The sequence below is a fragment of the Actinia tenebrosa genome, unplaced genomic scaffold (genome assembly GCF_029948245.1).
Source record: "Actinia tenebrosa isolate PJP-AT-01 unplaced genomic scaffold, QUT_ActTen_1.0 PGA_scaffold17__23_contigs__length_9995812, whole genome shotgun sequence".
NCBI classification, from domain to species: Eukaryota; Metazoa; Cnidaria; class Anthozoa; order Actiniaria; family Actiniidae; genus Actinia; species Actinia tenebrosa.
Window position 1 is genome coordinate 3,681,964 of NW_028292577.1, and position 21,189 is coordinate 3,703,152.

Here is a 21,189-nt window from a genome sequence, read left to right on the forward strand (position 1 = left end):
CAAGTTCTATTTTTATCCGCGAGACACAAATTTCTTCATAAAATTTTCACGCACAAGAATGGGAACTTGAACGGCAAATTCCGTTCTAGGATATTCAAAGTGACTTGTATTTCGGTTTATTTTCCTCCATGATCATGGTATTTGCAATAGTCCTCTTCACAGTTCCCTGCGCCATCTTGAAAGGTATCCATGCCTGTGCACCGAAGCGAGACGAACGGTGAGCTTGCAATGATAGACCTTTTTTTAACACCTTGGTCAATTATTCACATGTTTCTATCATTGCAAGCTCACCGTCCGTCTCGCTTCGATGCAAAGGCACGGCTACCTTTCAAGATGGCGCAGGGAACAGTGAAGGAGACTATTCCAAGGTTGAGGGGAAACCTGGGCCGAATTAGTATTGCAGTGCATTGTGGGGCTATCTAGGAGACATATTTCTAAGATGGCGTCTGTTTCGTCCCACAATGCACTGCAAAGCCAATTAGACCAAATTTCCCCTCAACCTCAGATTGGCTATTTACAAATTCATAGCATGGCACATTTAAGATGTTAGTAATTGAATGTCCCCAAAGCAGAGGCAACCATGCCTCCCGTGGAAGAGGGGTACATTATTACTAATAATTCCCGAAAGTGTCATGGTATTAGTTTGTAATGAGCGCAATGAAGTCAATGGGTCCAACACGTGTTTGCTTGTTGAACAGTTTGTAGTATGGGGTCATTAGATATGAGGGGGAAAAAAATATTGGGTCCATGCAAAACAGTCATGTTTTCGTCGATTTTGATATACATATCTATTTCAAACAAAAAATTGGCTAAGTTTTTTTTGCATGTTTACGTTGCATACCAAGTCTGAACTGCACTATAAGCGATGTGAATAATACAATACAGCGAATGGTCATAATAAAATCGAAATTTTGTCTGCACGTTCTTATGGCATAATTTCGTCAGAGCTGACATTGAAGCATTTTAAACTTAGTAAGCAACACGCAACATGCAAATTGCAACAAAACCTTAACTAACCTTTTTTTGAAATAGCTGTATGAGCCAAGACCTTTCAAACGCTTAACATGGCGCTGAGCCTTGGTCTAGATCTCATATTAATAGAAATTAGTAATTTGCCTTTTTTCTAGGGAAAGTTGAATTGCTGGTTTTTGGCTTGAGCTAGGTGCATACGTGAACATTGGCGGTGTCGTGTGCGGTAGAGCTAATGCATCAAAGATTCCCTACAGCTTGATATAAGCCCTTTCTTAATTATGGACTATTAAATGTTTATCAAGAAAGGCCTTTTTAGCGAACCCCTTATTACAATATTCACATATATGGGGTCTTACCCCAGTGTGCTGCAAAAGATGAACCTTTAAAACATTTCTGAATCCAAATGTCTTATCGCAGTATTGACATCCATAAGGTCTGGCTCCGGTATGTGTGCGAAGATGTTCATCTAGATTACACTTTCTTACAAACGCTTTTCCACAGTGATCGCACTTATAGCGTTTATCCCCAAGATGTCTTCGAATATGGATTGTTAAATCCCCGTTACAATAGAATGCACTTTCACACTGACTGCACTTGTATGGTTTTTCTTTGGTATGAGTTCTAACATGACGTTCAAACTCACTAGAGTATGTGAAGGGTTTTCCACAATAAGAACATTCCATAATTCGCTTTTGTTTTGACTGCGTGTGGGTTTTTTCATGTCCGTCAAGGTTCTCTCCCTTCATAAGCTTTCCACAGTAACGGCATTCCGATAACTTTTTCTCGTTCTCCTCGCCCTGCTTTCTTGCTTGTTGGTGTTTTTCTAGGTGGTTGATGAGATAACCAGGTTTGGAGAACTCTTTACCACAAATATTGCACTTTGTTTCCTTGCTCCTTGTGTGCCACTCAATGTGTTTGTCATATAGGCTTTTAGACGTACATTTTCTGGTACAATAAGTACATGGAAAAACCTCTCTAGGCACTTTGCCTTTTGTTTGCTTGCGCTTGATAGATTTTCTTACTTTTGTTGGAGACTTTAGAATTTCACTTTCGTCACATTCATTAACGAGATTATCTTTATCGTCTTTACCATCATCACCACGTTTGTCATGGTTTTGATTTTTATCATTATTATCATTACGAATTACATCAACAGGTATGTCTCTTTTGCCATCATTATCAACACCAATAGAATACCCATCTTCACTGGTGCTATCATCTCCATGATCAGTAGTACCACTGTCGTCACAATTTTCGTATTCCTTACCAATATCGAGTGTGTCGTCCTTGTTATTGCCTACATCATCAAACCATGACCCTGGCTCCTCATTACCTGTGGTATTTCGTACTTGATTACATGTCTCGTACGCGACAAAAGTCTTTCTTAAGGCTTTAGGCTTTCCTAAATTGTCAGAAACACAAGATACATGTATAACTTGATCGGGCGAAGAAGTATGAGAAACAGCTACTGAGATCCCAGCTTGGCTCCTCATTTCTTGTGCACAAACTGTAATAGCATTTGACATCAGAGATGCAATCTCTTTATTTTTATCAACACCAATAATTTCTGTCATTTCTGTCAAATGACTTGTTTTCTGTTGCAGAGTGGGAACACTTTGGGCTGTGTTTTCTGTTTGTGTTGCAATAGTTTGTGAAGGCGGACGCTGTAAAAGTACAAGAAAAGTTTACCGTTATCTGAGAATTGAATTTTTTTTACCACAATCAGTAAACAAATATGGATAATATGTTTTTGTAACTCCTTCAACAACATTAGATTCATTAAGGAAACACAATAGAATTATTTTTATGACCTTGAATAGTTTTTTCAATTTTGATAAAAAATTTGATAATTTGCACGAGCTTTGCACACAAGCTCTCATTTCCAAGCTTTGCACAAGCTTTAACTTGGATTTTCACAGCAAAACCTAACTAAATTTTTAAGATTTCCAGGCAAAATGAAAACATGTATCCAAACCTTTACCAAGCAGTCAACAATATTTGCATCCATGTTGTATCAGATTCATAACCAATTGCCTGTGGCTTGTGTTGTAAATCTGATGCCGCTTATGTCGTAAACATTACTTAAATCCTGCATTAAAGCGACGTGTCACACTAAGTAGTACAAGCCAAATTTTGCAAATGTTATCAAGTTTTCAAAAGTGACAGAGCCAACATGAATGGTCAGTGAGAGACTTGACAGTAAGGCAATACAGATATTAGTATTTACTGTGAGTGAGATATGAGAGTCAATGCTTATTGATCGTTACTAATGATAACCGTGGTGGATTCAGGGGTGATAAGGGGGTGATTATCCTCTCACCCTCCTCTTTCGCTCCTCCTCTTACTAAAGGTGATTGTGATGATTTTGCAACAAAGAGGCTTTAGAATAGAATTACAAGAACTAGCTAGTCAACTTAAACAATTATATTATTATTTTGATACTAACAAAAACAATAATAAATTTTCTCTTCTCATTGAAAAGATAAATTGACTAAATATAATTTATATTGTATCAGTTCTATTATTTTCAAATAAAAAAATAAAAAATAAAATATAAATAATATAAATAGGATTTAGCAGTTACATTTCGAAATGTGTTTTTATATGAAAACATTCAAGATGCTTCAGATAAACGTTTAATCTGTTTAGTTGAAGCTCTGATATATGAATATCCGATTAATAGCCCACTTCCAAGATATGCTTCGCTTGTCGCGCACAAAGGTTTCAGTACGAGGCTATGTGCTAAGTTCACTGAGCATTATGCAAGAGGCCTTTGCATGTGACGAGGGAAGCATATCCTGAAAGTTACACATCAAGTGGTCCCACTTTTCCCTCCAGACTCCAGTAAAGATGAGTGTTTTGGTTGGGATTCCTGTAAACGTGCCCAGAGAGAGGAGCGGGGAGAAGGGCGAGGAAAAGTAGGGACTGCAGACAACACTGTAAGAAATGTATTATTGTGCTTAGAAATCTGTTGATTTTCCCGAGAACTAAGAGCCAATGCAAAAAGAAAAAAAAGAAATAGAAATTCTTCAATGTTCTTTGATGTGGACTTTAGGTTGAATAGCCACTCGAGTGATTGTTGATCATTTTGAACCAATTTGCCAACAAACAACATTTGAGGAGTTTAAGGTTCATTACAGTGTATATCTGTAGTTTTTTTTCTCCATCTACATTCTGAATTTGTGCATCTAAGAGGTACCTAAAAATCTCTTTTTTTGTGCTTGACTAAGCTACAAGTGGACTATGTCTGATAGTCCATGGTAAAGAAAACTGCCCATTGACCTTCTAGTTTGTTTTAATGTTAAAACAATAACCTCTCATCTGTGTAAGTAATAATAATAATAATAATAATAATAATAATAATGGGGTTCTTATATAGCGCATTTTACATGGTCTCAATGCGCTTCACAATAATGACCAGTGGAGGCCTTTTCAGGCCGCATATTAAGGCGCTAGTAGCAGCTGTGCAGCTTACAATCATGAGTGATTTGTTAGTAAGTTAGTATTATTGCTAGTATGCCTGCAGATTGGGATAGGCTGTTATTGAACCGGGAGACAATCCCCTACTCTTATACGAATAATTCAACAGGTTTGTTTATGTTGTAAGTTATGTGTGATAATGCTATCACCACAGGGAGCCCAATTTTGATAAAAGGAAAAGGTGGAAATAAAATTGGAACAACTGAATAATTAAATATTTATTAAGGTCAAAATAATGTCCTCCTTAATAGAAGAAAAAGTAAAATATCAATAAAAAATATACTTGAACAATTTTTTCTCATGTGCCTTTGTTTTCATATCTAATTCCCCTATGTTATCGTAATCTAATGTCATCGATCTATATTCATAAAATACTCTAACTTTAAAACATGACATTACTTCTTTCGAACCTCAAACAAAAACTTGACTAAAATGATCCCTAGGATGGGTGATTTATTATTTAAAACTCTTTTGGCTCTTTCTTGTGGATTTTACTGACTCATATTTTTGGTGCAGAAAGCCAAAATACTTGCAAAATAACTACAGTGAAAACTAGGCTTTAACTAAAGTCAGTTGGTTCAAAAAGAGAGGAATTAATATGAGGTCAATTGTTCATGTGCAACAATGTTACTGCTATTTAATTATACGCATGCAAACTTTGTAGTTGCAAGCTGCATGCTTAAGATTGGTTTTCCACTGCATCCAATCAAAACTTATAAGCCAGTACCTTTCATATTTTTGACTGGCGGCTGCGGTCAAAAACCAAATTTCAACTGACAAATCTCAACTACAGAGTTTGCATGTTTATGAAAATAGCATAAATTGGGGACCTTTAAGAGCATTTTTTTCATCAAACCTCTGTACTGACCTATGACCGCACTGAGGGTAGATAAAAACTCTGGCCTATGATTGCATCTAGGTTGGAACACAGTTAACTCAAATAGATTAAACTAGAATATGTTACCTAGGTTTTGTGGAATAAGGAGAAACCATGAGCACAGAGAAAAATTCATAAGTAAAGCGTAAGACTCAACAATCTTTACTCACATATGATGCTGGGTACAGGAATTATAATCCTGATGTACCACAGGTGAGCAGCCATTGCGATACACCACACCATGCTTGAATCCCCAATGCTTAATTTTTATTTAGATTTTTTAAGTCGTTAATGACTCACCTCAAAACAATGTCCAGAACAGCTCCATTTCCAGTCTCCAGTTCTTTTATTGAAACAGAAAATGACTGTTTCTGAATCACAAGTACATCCATATCTATCACCAAATATTGGTTCAGAGTCCATGACAATATTGATTGTTGACTACCTCCTTAGAGAGAAAAGTAAAAAAGATTACTAAAGGTGATTGTGATGATTTTGCAACAAAGAGGCTTTAGAATAGAATTACAAGAACTAGCTATTCAACTTAAACAATTATATTATTATTTTGATATTAACAAAAACAATAATAAATTTTCTCTTCTCATTGAAAAGATAAATTGACTAAATATAATTTATATTGTATCAGTTCTATTATTTTCAAATAAAAAATAAAAAATAAAAATGAAAAATATAAATAGGATTTAGCAGTTACATTTCCACACATTGGTTCAATCTTCATCCACAAATATTCCATTTGGAATTTCAGAGATGACAGAACAGTTTTTAAAATGGGGAAGGGGTGCATTCCTCCCTCTCTCTTTTGAGGACTTTTTTTATTTCTAGGCAAAAATGTAATTCTCATGCAAAGTGGGGAAGGGGGGGCTAAAGACCCCCTCCCCTACCCCTCCTGTCTCTGCCGTCCATGAATTTAGAAGTTGGCTTTTGTTGCTCGTTGCTTGCCCTCCTGGTTGCGCTGCTTTGGGGTTGATGCAACGGGTCCGCATGGTATGTTTAGATCATAATTTATATTTCTAGGAAGTTACTTATTTTAATCAGTTTGTAATGTGCCTGTGAGCATCTCCCTATGTAATACATGCAATATAAGTATTAAATTATTATTATTAGAACTAGAGATCCTAGAGAAAAACCCTTGAAGCACAAGAGAGAACCAAACAACTCAGCTCATATAGGACCCTGAGCCCCACAGGATTTAAACCTGGGTTGCAATGGTGAGAGGGAAGCACTCTCACGAACTACGCAAACCTTGCTTTGGATTTATAAAAACTACATATTACATGCAATTGCATGTTGAGTGACGTACATTTTTCTTACCTTAAAACACACATTAATAGTTACAAGGAAAACACACTAGAAATGAAGAGTTTTCTAATTCTGATATAAATCATGTTCATTTGCATGAGCCTTAACTTCAATTTTCTTGGGCTGCAGATTCATTTTTATCTTGAAAATTTTAATGAAACAAAAAAATATACGACACTAGAACACTGTGTCACTACACACCCACACACACAGTGCTTTCTGGTCTCTGCTTTAGTAGCTTGAGCACATTCTCATTAGAGTCACATGAATGTTATAAGAATTATAAGAATATATTTTGAGCAATCTTTGTATACCTTGAAGTTCTACCGTGATATTAGTCAAATTGATGAAACAGAGTTCTTGATCGAAACACAATATATATTTTAATACGGCTCTGGAACCCTGGAATCACGTAGAATGTTCATGTTATAGTGTGTCTGTCTGGGGGGGGGGACTTTCACGTATTCGGTGAGTGACCCACAATTTGTGTTCTTTATCTCTCTTTTTTGGAAATGAAATATGGCCGTGATCATAGACTCAAGACAACAGAATTTAATTCTTGTTTCGATACACCAAAACCACACTACATACACTTACCTTAATGTTGTTAGCGAACATCAGCAAGAGCAGTAAGCATATGTAAAACTATAAAATAGAACGAGAAGCAAAAATGGCTGCCACAGTGACCTTTATACCACAGGTAACCCAATCGTGATAAAATTCGCACAGCCAGCCCACAGGAAGCCCAAGCTTGGTTTCTGTGGTGTCCTGTTATAAGGAAATATACAGTCAATTCAAAAAACGTTGTCGTCGACCGGCTCAAGCCTACGCGACTAGACCGAAAGGAATATGGGTAAAAATCACTGAAGCGGTTGAATATTCGTTCTGAATTAATTGTTCTCGCTAGTGATAAGATAATTGTTCCCGCTAGTAATAAGATAATAATGGCGAGAAACAATCAAATGCATGTCTTTGGGTTTAGGGAAAGAAAAACAAAGTAGTTATGATTCAGTTCACAATTTCGAAAATATGAAGACATTAAAAAAACGTCTCCTTCAACACTTCCCGCTCGCCTACGAAGGTTCGCGCTGTAAACCAGGCATAACTAGTCGGATAAAATTATGGAGTCAACTCGGCTTCAATGATTGCTACCCAGAGTTCCTTTCGGTCCAGTCGCGTAGGCTTGAGTTGGTTGACGACAACATTTTTTGAATTGACTGTATAGGGATTCATCAAAAATTTCAATAAAATCATTGAAACGTAACATAAACCCTCGAAATTTACCCAATCATTGAGAAATAGCACTTTCTTCGCTCTGTACGGTTATTTTTGAATTCAGCCCGTTTTATGATCCCCCCCCCAGTAAGAAATAAGAGAAGCTTCAAAAGATAACCACATTTTTTGGCCGTTCTCGGCTCACTAGTTATCAGTATTTACTACCATAACAGTATTTATTTTCCAAGACAATTCTCTATTGATTTATATCGTTAGTCAAAAGGAAATGCCTAGCATGGGAACTAGAGTCCCGTTCGCACTTTCCTCCTTGGGTAGCATGTTGGTTCTGTAGTTTTCCTTCCTGATTGATACCCAATAAACCCAATGAGTTGCAAAGTTATCACGTGGTAATGACGTCACACCTGTTTTGATTCTGAATCTATTTTTAGCCCTCAACCGCATTTCCTTGGAAAATGATCTTAAAAAGCTTTTTATTCTTTGAGTGTTTGTCTTCCTCTGGGACCAGTTTCATTATAACATCTTATAAGGGTAATTTATATTTGGGGATATCTAAGTTAAGAGTATAGTTTATGTGAAAACTAAACAATGGACTTCCCGTAGCCAAAATTTCTACTTCTGGGGTCTGGGGTATCTATTTACGAAAAACACCGCTCATTCTTTTGTCATATGTCTCTAATACTTCATTGAAAAATTAGAAGGTAATGTATTAATGCGATCTCGCCAAAACTGAAAATATACGACTCAAGATAAAAACTTACTTTTCTGCTGGTGCTTTTATGGACACATTCACGAAAAATTTAGTCGACTTTTTAATCGTTTTTCCCCCAGGAATTCTCTATTTGCGCATGACCCATAATGCTTTGCACCTTTGGGGATAAACAATCAAAAAACTGTCCCAAATTGAAACGTTTCTTAATTGAATATATAATATACCTGCTTTTATCTGCACAATACTGATTATCAGTTTATTCAGAGTTAATTTTGCGTGTACAGATCATCAAGAGTTTGGGTCTGAAAATGTATTGACTTACGAAAAATTGTTCAAAATTTACCTTAAACATCTTCAAGCTTCTATCTTTTTCTGTTTTTTACTTCTTCATTTTATATTTGGATATTAAACGAGATATTTTCATCATTGTCTGATCAGCCTTCAGCAAAATAGGTGAGCTTTTACCTTCTGGTTACTCCCCAAAGACGCAAATTATTGTGGGTATGCGGAAGTAGAGAATACAAAGGATCAGTGCGCCACATTTCCCCTAAATTTAATGTTCATTATTAACTTCTAAGGGTGTCTAAAATAAGCGCAAAGTAAAGTAAATATTGAAACAATGTCATAGTTCTCGATGACATACTACTCTGCTCACACAGGGAGCCCAATTTTGATAAAAGTGTTAGGCAAAATAAAATCAGAAAAATTGAACAATAGTCCCTTTCATAATTCCCTGCGCCATCTTGAAAGGTAGCCGTGCCTTTGCATCGAAGCGAGACGAACGATGAACATGCAATGATAGAGACCTTTTTTAACACCTTGTACAATAATTCCTAACGTCTCCGCTAACATTGCAAGCTCATCGTTCGTCTCGCTTCGGTGCAAAGGCCTGGCTACCTTTCATGCATGCTGGCACGGGGAACTGTGAAGGGAACTATTAACTATTTTTTAGATTCAAGGTAAAGATAATACGAAAGTGTAAAAGATCGATAACAAAATGCACTAGAATATTTTTTCCGCGCGAAACTTTGTTTTCTCCTCTTATTTACTACAGAAGGGAGCGCGTATTCACCACACAAAAGGGACTTTAAGATTTGCAATATCTACGACGGTGACGTCAACCGGAAGTGTAAATAATTTCTCTTTGGGGTTCTGTTCATTGGAGATTTCATTCAAAACATTGTCAGTAAAGTTAACTCATCCACAGTGAAGACTGACTTTGAAGGCGCGAAAACCCAAAGTAAAGTTCATTACACTTCCTAGACGTCGCCGTCGTAGATTTTGCAAATCTTAAAGTTAAACAAAGTAAAACGCGTCCGACGAAAAAAGATGACACATTTTAAACGAATGTAAGTGATAAACTTTATTTTGAAACAGTATTTGGCAAAGCTGGAAAAAAGAAACTAAATAAAATCATTAGTTATAAATGCCACAGGAAGACCGTTGCCCAAATCCACGTCGAACGGAGAGTAGTCCTGGAAGTCTGTGGTCTTACAGAAGAAGTTTGATTTTCTGTCGTTTTGGTGTGTAAACCTTTCATCCCGTCTGCAAATAAAGATAAGTATCAACAAAGTATTAAGTATTAAAGTGCGTATGACCCCTAACTCAATGTTTTCAGCATTGATTCTACATGAAGTTAAAAGTTAAATAGTAAAATATTTTTATATAATTTGAGTAATGCATCTTGGAGATATCAAAATTCCAGTATGCTCATGCTTATGAGTATGATGTGCATAGTAGGCATTTGGGTTTATTTGTCATCATTTTTGAATCAAAACAGTGATTACTATGAGGAAACAAATTTGCAATAGCCTTTCTATAAACCCTGAGTAAGATAATTATGTTTTATACAGGATATTTCGCTGTACCAGTAAATTTTGGTATATTTAATAATACCTACTATGACACCACACTCATTAGCATACTGGAAGTATAAACCTTGATATCTCCAAGATGCATCACTCAAATCATATAAAAATATTTTACTATTTAGCTTTTATCTTCATGTAGAATCAATACTGAAAACATTGAGTTAGGGGTCATAGTCACTTTAATTAAGGATGGAGAGAATCTTAATTCGCGAGAAGTGAATGCTCTTTTTATCATTTATCATTAACGTATAGCTGTCTAGCTAGATTAACTTTTTAGTTATTTTAGATAGCTTGTACCTTAGTACTGAACAATTTAAAAAAAAATTCATTTGATCAATGTAAACATTCAGGTACCAAAAATAAATCTGTCTATATCTATGTCTATGTCTGTGACAACACACCCCCCTCCTCCCCCTCAAATAACTGTTACAGTGGAACCCCAATTGGCTCCAGATGGTGACAACTGAAAATATCAGCATAGATAACCAGTGTCTGTAATATGAGGTTAACTTTGTATTGCAGCCTGTCAATAGGGATACCGACAAGTCTCTTCCGTTGGTCGTCTCCGTTGGTCGTTAACCAGTGTCCCTACTAAACGGCATTGCGAAATCGAGGAAAGCAAGGAAACCAAAAATATATCATATACTTATTAATATAAATATAATATAAATATGAAACTGTACCTAGAGGGTAAATGTCAAGACATTGATTACACAGACTTTTACATCCTATGCAGTAAGCTTATTCTTTACCGAGTACTAAACAGTTAGGCAAGGCCGTGACTTAAATATAAATATAGCTCAAATATAGCCCCGTAGGCTTGCAATAAGGAATTGTATGCAAATTTATTTTGTAGCTGTTGATCACCTTCACGGAAAGGTAAGAAATATGCAAAAGTCTCGTAAAGAAACGAAACTGTTTTGCGACGCCATATTGAATCACACTGGAAGCCCGACGATGGCGACAGGAAGCCCAACAATAAACAGCGACAATATGCTTGCTAAAATTAAGCACATGCGCAATCATACTGCTCTCCCACGTGATTCCAGTTAGCTTCGAAAAGGTTGCCGACTTCAGTTTGTAAACTGCGAGTACCTTAAATTGCGAGAAGTTAATGACTTGTTTTTCCATCTCTGAAAAGTCTAAACTAATAAGATTTAAAAAATATTTCTATTCAAGGGTTAAGCTTTCCGTTCATTGCTATCTAAGAGATTTGGATTTGGAAAGCATTCGGTGTCCTGGGGATGGCCATTGCCTAATGCGTTCACTGCACTACAGTCTTGACAGGCAGACGGATTATGAAATTTCTCCGCTTGATCTTTTATCTAAGTGCCGCACCGAGCTCATCAAATATCTAGATGATTACAATAGTTTTTACGCCGGGAAAGATCTCATATATGAGTTTGACGAGTACGCAAACAACAACAACTTAGATCTTCAAGTGGTGGATATAGTTTTGCAAGTCATTGCCAACACGATTAATAAGAACGTAGTCGTTGCTGACGTCCGTCCAAACGATAAGATCATCGAAACAGTTTTTCCACCAAGAGCTGGATCTACATCAAGTCCAGTCTACATATTAAGAAATGGGGAGAATTTCGATGGTTTGATGAGGGAAATACCAAGACAACGAGAGGATAAAAGTCGTGAGGATGAGTGGAGCGAAGGAGAACCATAAATGGTGTTAGTGGAAAACGGAATTTTTTCTTACCGCAACTTTAAAGTAAGTATTACACTTTACTAGTCTAAGTGAAGATGTCTTCTTTATTTCAACATGAGGCACTAGGTAAGACTGTATTTTTATATCCGACCATAAGGAAATGGAGTCAAATTTGCATGTGCACAGATCTAGAGAAACACTCAAGCCCTGCCACAAGAAAAAAAGGTATTTACAATTAACTAACCTTCTAGCCTGCACTCAGTGAGTAGTTTCACTACAGAATTTGAATCTGATCATTTCAGACGACAATATGCGAACTTATGTTGAATAAGAATACAATGAGGATATCAATGATTTGAAATCGGCAATGGCGTTCTGTGATGGTACGGTAAACAATGTCAAGTTTGAAGTCGATGTTCTTAAGAAAGCATTGGAAAGCGAGAACTCCGACAAAGAAGAATTGAAATTAAAAGTCAAAGAGTAAGAAACCACAGTAGAAGATTTAAGGATAAAAGATTTATATCTGGAAGCGTACTCAAGACGGGAAAATATCAAATTCATGAATATAGAGGAAGAAGATGATGAAGACGTAGAGGAAGTGCTGAGACGATTCTTGGAGGAAAAACTTGAATACAGAGATTACGAAAAGGTGGAGATCCAAAGAGTGCATCGGAACCCAGCGAGAAGAGATCCAAGGAGGAAATATCCAAGGCCAATACTAGCGAGGTTTTTGAGAGCTAAGGATTGCGAAGATATCATGGCTAGAGGATGGAAGTTAAAAAATACCCCGTATCAAATGTTTGTCGATTTACCGAACGAATTGGTCAAAAGAAAAAGAGCCCAGATGGACACATACAAGACTGCAAAAGCCAACAAGATCCCCGCAGCATTCAGCAAAGCTGAACCAGATAAGCTATATATTAGAGGACAATTATGGCCGGTAGGCAAAAAATTAATTGTAAAACAGATATATTTTTGAATGCTAGTCTTATCTTCACCAATCTAATCTAATTTAATTACATGCTTCTTTTCCTTATCTAAAAAGTATTCGCCAAAATTCTGTCTAGTATCTATCGCGGTAGGGAGAACTTATTAAACGGACGAGTAGCCCCAAATTATTAATCATTTCTTTAGTATATACGTTTTCTAGTTTTTTCTTTTTCTTATTATTCTTTACTAAGAGTTAGTAGAAAACAGTTCTTGTTTGTTTGTCTTTTGTATTTTTTGTTTGGGAATGCTATAAATTGTCGCTTTGTTGCCATGGCCAATCAGAATGCCTATTCTGTATTTAACACCAATGAACCAATGTAGTTTTAATTTATTATCTCTTAACGTTCGAGGCCTATGAGAGTATAAGAAAAACAAAAAGATATTTAATTGGATATTTAAGCATGGAGGTGATAATGGAGTCGCTTTCTTACAAGAGACTCATAGCACACAAGGAATAGCAGATGAGTGGTCAAAGAGAACAAGAGGCAATCTAGTGATGTCTCATGGGACATCAAAAAGCAGAGGTGCGGCATTTTTATTCGGAAGCAGACTGAATTGCAAATCCCGTGAACAGATAGTAGACAAAAATGGCAGATACGTCATAGTATGGAGTGAAGTACAAGGAGAAAATTTTCTTTTCATTAATACATATTTTCCAAATCTAGAAAATGAACAAGTTACTCTGATGAATGAAATAGTAGAAGTCTTAAGTAACATAGAGTATCCAATAGATTCTCACATTGTATGGGGAGGGGATTTCAATTTCATCCTTGACCAGGAATTAGAAGCCTCCGGTGGAAATCCAACCTTAAAAGTGCGCTCAATAGAAACTTTAGAAACTGTTATGATGAATTTGAATCTTTGTGATATTTGGAGACGGAGAAATCCAAAAGCAAAACGTTTCACTTGGCGGGGCAAAGGGCAAGGTAAAAGTAGTCAGACAAACAAGGTAATACATCGTAGACTAGATTATTATTTCGTATCGGATGATTTACAGCCATACGTGGAAAAGTGCGATGTTATTCCAGCTCCCTCTACTGACCATTCGGCTATAACATTGCATTTAAAGATATTCGACACTGAAAAGAGGGGTCCTTCTTTCTGGAAATTTAATAATTCACTTGTAGGAAATGAAAAGTATTGTGAGGAAATAATGAAACGGGTAAACGACTTTAAAATATCATTAGACAATGAAGAAATATATAACCCTCAACTGAGATGGGAGTTAATCAAGTATAAAATTCGAAAATTCTCAATGGCATTTTCAAAGGATTTGGCTAGAAGCCGCAGAAAGGCATACCATAATCTGGAATCAAAAATTAAATTTATAGAGGATAAACCGGGATGGGAAAAAAAATGAAGCATTGTTTGTTCGACATGATAAACTACTAAAAGAGTTAGAGGTGGAAAGCGATTATATTACTGATGGTATCATCATTAGGTCCAAAGCCAAATGGTGTGAACAAGGTGAAAAAAATACGAAATATTTTTTAAATTTGGAAAAGCGAAATAAAACTAAAACACACGTTAGAAAACTATTAAAAGAAGATGAAACTGAAATTACAGATCCGAAGGAAATACTCCGAAGAATGAAGACATTTTTCCACTCGATCTATAAATCTAAATCAGATAAAACAATAAACGAGTGTCAGGATTTTTTATCGCAACTTCAAACTCCATCTGTTTCTGAAGCGGATAAGGAAGAATGTGGAAAATTGATGACGAATGAAGAATGTTTTGAGGCACTGAAACAAATGGGCCGGTCTACGACACCGGGTAATGATGGCTTAACTAAGGAACTATATATGTATATGTGGGAAGATTTGAAGGAAGATTTGGTAAAGTCTTTAAATTATAACTTTGAAGTGGGCAACAACAGAAGAATAGAGCATAAAATGGCCGAGTCAAAAGGTATTCTTGTAAAGCATAATAATAAATGGAGTAAAATATCTCTAGCATTAGAATGAAGCGTCTGAATGGCTAGGGGCAGCATAGTGTTTTTTGTTTTATATATATATATATGTATGTGTGTATGTATGTGTGTATGTATGTATATATATATGTTTGTATGTGTGTATGTATATGTGTATATATATATATATACGTGTGTGTATGTATGTATATATGTATGTATGTATGTACATATATATGTATATATGTGTATGTGTGTGTGTGTGTATATGTGTATATGTATGTATGTATATATATATATGTATATATATAATATTTTTGTATAAGGCATTAAAATAGTTTTACGATTAAAAAACGTATGTTATAAAAAGTGCTAAAAGGTAAAAATGATAGAAAGCATTCCGTTCTTTTGTTTTATAGTTTGACTCTTTGTCTCCATTTGTAAGACTATGTTTCACAGGCCGTTTCAAGTAAAATCATTTTATCTATAATAAATTGTGTAGAGTAGATTAAACAAAATAGAATCATAATTAAATAACTGCGGTACGCGGTTTAGCTGTTATTTATTTTCTGCACGTTTCGTAAGGAATTTATCAAGTGTGTGTATTAGCGTAAGTACAATGATGTAGTACAATAGCGTGAGTACAATAGTGTATATTACGCTGATTGTATAAATAGCGTGATTGTTTTAGTGTTCGTCCTTCAGTTCGAAACGTAAGCGACGACTCACTTCACTAAAGCCAACGTTGCTCTCTCTCGATTTCTCTTTCTCTATAACTTGATCATGGCTTTCGATCCTTCCGCTATATCTTCTGTAATAGATGAAGCTCTGTCGGCTTCGGCCGGCAGGTTTTCCAAATTAATCGATGAGAAGCTTGGTGCTTTTGCCGAGTCCTTTTCACTGCAAAATGGAACTCGTGTTAAAGAAGCTGTCAGACAAGCCAAGAAAGAATCATTCGTTTGCAAGAAAAAAGGCAACCAACAGCAATTGGATCACTGTCTGCAAGTCCTGGAGAAGCTAGAGGATGCCACCGAATGTTTAGACACTAACGCTATTGGAAATGCAAAGAGAAAGCTTGAGGAAGGAACGCAGTTAATTCAGAAGCGTGTTAAAGCCATAAAAATAGCCGACAAGAGTGAGTTTGGTTGGGCTACAGTCAATGAATACTTATCAGACGATTTGGCTTCTGACACTGACGACGAGAAACGTTTATACCGTTCGGAAAGAAGAGCTGAGAAAAAGTACAAGGATAAGCAGCGTCAACGCAAGCAGAACTACGCGAAATCTCGATCTGAGACTCAAAGTTCATCGAAGTCTAGCGATGGAGGCGGTGCCCGTATGAAGATTGGTCCCTGTTTTAAGATAAGTTTTTCACTTTTTGCTCACTTGCTTTGGTCAGTACTTCGAGTGTATATATATATTACTGTCGCTTACTCGACTAATATACCAACATTCTCAATGCATATTGTGTGTTGTGTGTTAAATCTCGAAGATTAGGGCAGAATAATTAAATAACTGCGGTACGCAGTTTAGCTGTTATTTATTTTCTGCACGTTTCGTAAGGAATTTATCAAGTGTGTGTATTAGCGTAAGTACAATGATGTAGTACAATAGCGTGAGTACAATAGTGTATATTACGCTGATTGTATAAATAGCGTGATTGTTTTAGTGTTCGTCCTTCGGGTCGAAACGTAAGCGACGACTCACTTCACTAAATTTATTTTAAGTTCAATTCTAAGCCGTTTTTAATTTTGTTTTTTCCGCTTCGTTTTTTAGTGCGGAGAATTTGGTCACCTGAGTGCATTTTGTACAAAGACTTCCACTTCGTCTTCCTCTTCTGCTTCAACATCCAAAGCCGGAAGCTCCAAATGACCAGCCGGTGCTGATGACCTTGGAATTGATGATGAAGTTGAGTATGGCCCAATCATTGATTTGAGTAATTTACAATCCGGCGAATTTACCGCTGGTAGTGGGAGTAGTAAGGTTAAAGGCCGCATTAGAGGCGCCGTGGAATTTTGGTCCAATGTCTTGAATGCTTCTGATTTTGTTTTAAGCATGATAAAGCAGGGATACAGATTGCCTTTTGCTGCATATCCTTCGCGTTGTTTTTTGCGCAATAATTTATCAGCCCTGACACACAAGGATTTTGTTGCTGAGGCGATTTCTGAGTTGTTACAAAATGAGTGTATTTTTGAGCACGAGTCTCCACCATTTGTGTTAATCCATTGACCGTTGCTGAAGGTAAAAAGCTTCGTTTAGTAATAGACCTCAGGCATGTCAATCAATTTTTGGTTAAGCCCAAATTTAAATATGAGGATTTGCGCTCTCTTTCTCAAGTCGTTGGAGAAGGCTACTGGTTTTTCACTTGGGATTTAAAATCCGGATACCATCATGTAGAAATCTGCGAAGATCATCAGCAGTATCTAGGATTTTCATGGGTGTTTGAAGGCGGTGTGCGCCGATATTTTACATTTTCGGTTTTGCCATTTGGCTTAAGTAGCGCTTGTTTCTGTTTTACAAAGTTATTGCGCCCTTTGGTTAAGAGGTGGCGCTCCTTGGGCCATCTTAGTTTTCTGTACTTAGATGACGGTTTTGGCGGTCAACCTAATAAAGTCTCGGCTACTGCGACTAGTATTATCCAGCGCAAGGAGCTCAGTGCATCTGGTTTGTTGTGTAACGAAGAGAAGTCTCACTGGTCTCCCATGCAAGTTGGGGAATGGCTAGGATTTGTGATCAATACAATAGCGATGAAATTTTTTCTGCCTGAAAAGAAAGTATCCAAGTTGAAAGGCTTGCTCGATTCAGCTATCTCGGACGGACATTGCACCTACAGGTTTCTGGCTAAGATTGCAGGCTCAGTTATATCTAGTGCTTTGGCTGTTGGTCCAGTTGCGCGACTCTTAACCCGTCAGATGTATTTAACTATCGAAGCGAGATCTTCGTGGGACTCTATCGTTTACTTCACCCCAGCTCTACTCGAGGAGCTTAAGTTCTGGTACACTAATATAGACTGTTTTAATGGTTACCGTATTTCATCCCCTCCCGCATCGTGTACTGTTCTTTTTAGCGATGCTAGTGAATTGGCGTTTGGGGGTTATGCCGCGACCCTTGACGGTGCATCAGTTAGTGGTATGTGGACCGACGAAGAAATCGGCCGTAGCTCCACGTACCGTGAACTCAAGGCCATTTATTATATTTGTTTTTCCTACGTAGAACAGCTGAAACATAAGAAGGTTAAAATTTTTACAGACAATCAAGCCGCAGCAAGAATTGTTTCTATTGGCAGCTCTAAACTCGAGTTACAGCAGATCGCCTTGTCTATCTTTAGTTTGTGTTTTGAGAGCGATATTTGTTTGGAAGCCGAGTGGATTCCTCGCGAACGTAATCAGCAAGCAGATATGTTAAGTCGCTTCATCGATAGAGATGACTGGTCTGTCAATCATTCCGTCTTCAGAACTCTAGATGCTATGTGGGGTCCTCATTCCTGCGACAGATTCGCATCCTATTACAATGCTCAGATATCTGCCTATAATTCCAGATTTGCATCCCCCGGTAGTTTGGGCGTAGATGCTTTCGCGCAAGATTGGAGCAAGGGTATTAACTGGTTGTGTCCACCTGTCCACCTGATTGTCCCAGTTGTCCGGAAACTGCAAAATTGTCATGGGTGCGGGACTTTAATAATCCCGGAGTGGCCTTCTAGTATGTTTTGGCCCTATTTACATTTATCCGCTTTTCAGTTTAACCCGTATGTTAAAGAGGTTTTCAGGCTACCTAGGCTAGCCAACCTTTTGATTGAGGGTCCTGGCCAGAGAGCCATTTACAAAACTAAGAAATCCGTGTTTTTGGGTTGTCCAGCGTTTGATATGCTAGCTCTCCGTTTAGATTTTGCATTGTAATCCCAGCGGTATCCAATCCGCAGTGCGCAAGTGTACCTTTTGGTGAGTCCATTTGAGATTTTTTGGTGTTTTTCAGTGCTGAATTAGCGTCATTTTTTGTTCCATTTGAAAGTGAGCCGCTAAGTATGCTCAACACCATTTGGTGATATGAATAATGATCATGATTCGCCATTGAGCGATTGTTCCCCCATTTGTGGTGAGATTGGCCGCGCATGAAAGCGGTGCGCAAACACCTTTTGGTGAGGGTTTCCGCTGTTTGAAAGCGGTGCGCTAATGCGCGCTTGCTACGATTCCCAGTGCGTAGTGTGTAACAGTTTGACTAATGACTCACTTGTCGTCAGTTGTTTTCAGACGCCTTTTCCTCGAGTCCTTGGCGTTCTGCGCTCAACACAGTAAAGGACCCTTCTCTTCAGTGCTTGGTCCCCGATTTGATTGATTTACAGTTTGGTTCTAAAGCTACAACAACAGTCCGCAAGTACCAGTCAGGCTGGGCTCGATGGCGTAAGTGGGCTCTCTCCAAAGATGATGTTCCAGTCATTCCTGCTGAACCATTGCATGTGGCGCTGTTCTTGACGGAGTTGACGAGTAATGCCCAAGATAGAGGGCTTGGCGTCTCTAGTTTACAAGGCGTGGTGTACAGTATTGCTTGGGCTCACAAGATTGGTGGGTTTCATACGCCCCCTACGGATCATCCATTCGTACGGAATACATTGGAAGGAGCTAAGCGCTGTTTGGCTAGACCTGTCATGCCGAAAGAGCCTGTGTCTTTGGAACTATTGCAAGACATTGCTGCTCATTATAATTCCAATAGCGATTTTGCAGTTATCCGTTTTCTATCTATATTATTAGTTGGTTACGCTGGTTTTCTTCGCGCAGACGAATTGCTAAACATGAGTATTTCTGATATCACTATTTCTCCTGAGCATATGCAAATCATAGTCCCTAAGAGAAAAAATGATCAGTTTAGAGAGGGGCATTCCTTGTACCTTAATAGATCGGGCAAGGTAACCTGTCCCGTAGCTATCGCCGAAAAACTGTTAGCTCTTTTACCAAAGAATGACGCTAGTTTGCCTGTAATTCGAAGAATAGTTAAATCCAATTCTAAACAGAGGTTCCATGACAAAAAAGGCGTCTCATATACTACTATAAAAGATGACTTTAAGAAATTTCTGAAACCTTTTGTCTCGGACATTAAAGCGTATGGCCTCCACAGTATTAAATCTGGAGCTGCATCTAATCCTGGTTGTAGGTCCCTTAACGATAGTCAACTAGACAGGCACGCTGGATGGAAAAGTTCGGCTTCGAAGCATAGATATATTAAGTATTCATCATCTGATTTACTTCAAGTAACCAACAGTTTAGGAATTTAATAGAATTTTTCGCTGGGGAAGATGACAACGTGCCTTGGCCCCAGTCCAGATTTCCTCCCATGTGGGGGTTTTTTCTGGCCTCCCTGGCACCTGTTTCGTTTTCATAGAGCATTGTAATGAACAGTAGTTCAAAAACGAAATGTAATTCAAGTGTTATACTATATATTACTGTGTGTATATATATATTACTGTCGCTTACTCGACTAATATACCAACATTCTCAATGCATATTGAGTGTTGTGTGTTAAATCTCGAAGATTAGGGCAGAATAGCTATGTGGAGGAGGTCGGTGTATGTAAAAAAATAGAACCATAGTTATTTATAGTTATGTGGTTAAGTAGGAGATAAAGAAAAATTGTAACGTTTTAATATTCATTAAAAAAATATATATATATATTATCATGTAAACGTCATGCATTTGATAATTTTGAATTCAAATAGTATAGTACAATTTGTAATTATCATAAGAGCATTTATGTATATACCCTTTATTTGATTTTCAAAAAATTGCCCTGTAATTTTGTTAGCATTTCTAAGCTTTGAAATAAATTACATGTAAAAAAAAAAAAAAAAAAAAAAAAAAAAAAAGAATACCATGACCCATACGAAATTGACAGATTGTTTGTTTTTGTATATATATATATATATATTTACGCAATTGCCCGCGGTGCATCATGGTAAGTGATAATGGGTCTTTAAAAGAAGAATTTACAATTGTGGTAGTAGGATGCTGATTTACTATTGAATAGGAAAAGCCTTTAGCATCAACATATTCATCACTACATGTCATCATGAAGAATCAGGTTAATAATTATAGTGTTGATGATAAAAACGATAACGATTGCGACGATTATTATTGTTACTATTATAACAAAGCGTTTAGAATTTTAATGGTT

The 21,189-nt window shown here is 37.1% G+C and overlaps 2 protein-coding genes across 2 annotated transcripts; one reads left to right on the forward strand and one right to left on the reverse strand.

Annotated features, from left to right (window-relative positions):
* Nucleotides 1–260: 260 nt before the first annotated feature.
* Nucleotides 261–7,343, reverse strand: LOC116294767 (uncharacterized). Its single transcript, XM_031702427.2, has 3 exons — nt 7,247–7,343; nt 5,630–5,777; nt 261–2,636 (listed from the first exon to the last, which is right to left on the reverse strand). Exons 2-3 carry the CDS (start codon nt 5,750–5,752, stop codon nt 1,245–1,247), a joined length of 1,515 nt encoding a protein of 504 aa, XP_031558287.2. The 5' UTR covers nt 5,753–5,777; nt 7,247–7,343; the 3' UTR covers nt 261–1,244.
* Nucleotides 7,344–15,810: 8,467 nt separating this feature from the next.
* LOC148910252 (uncharacterized) lies at nt 15,811–16,788 on the forward strand. The gene has a single exon (XM_089032012.1). It carries the CDS (start codon nt 15,811–15,813, stop codon nt 16,522–16,524), a length of 714 nt encoding a protein of 237 aa, XP_088888138.1. The 3' UTR covers nt 16,525–16,788.
* The last annotated feature ends 4,401 nt before the right edge of the window (nt 16,789–21,189 follow it).

Coding starts and splice junctions, on each gene's coding strand:
- LOC116294767 (XM_031702427.2), bottom strand. CDS start 5,752: ATGGACTCTGAACCAATATTTGGTGATAGATATGGATGTACTTGTGAT. Junction 2,637..5,629: donor GTTCTGGACATTGTTTTGAG/GTGAGTCATTAA, acceptor GTACTTTTACAG/CGTCCGCCTTCACAAACTAT.
- LOC148910252 (XM_089032012.1), top strand. CDS start 15,811: ATGGCTTTCGATCCTTCCGCTATATCTTCTGTAATAGATGAAGCTCTG.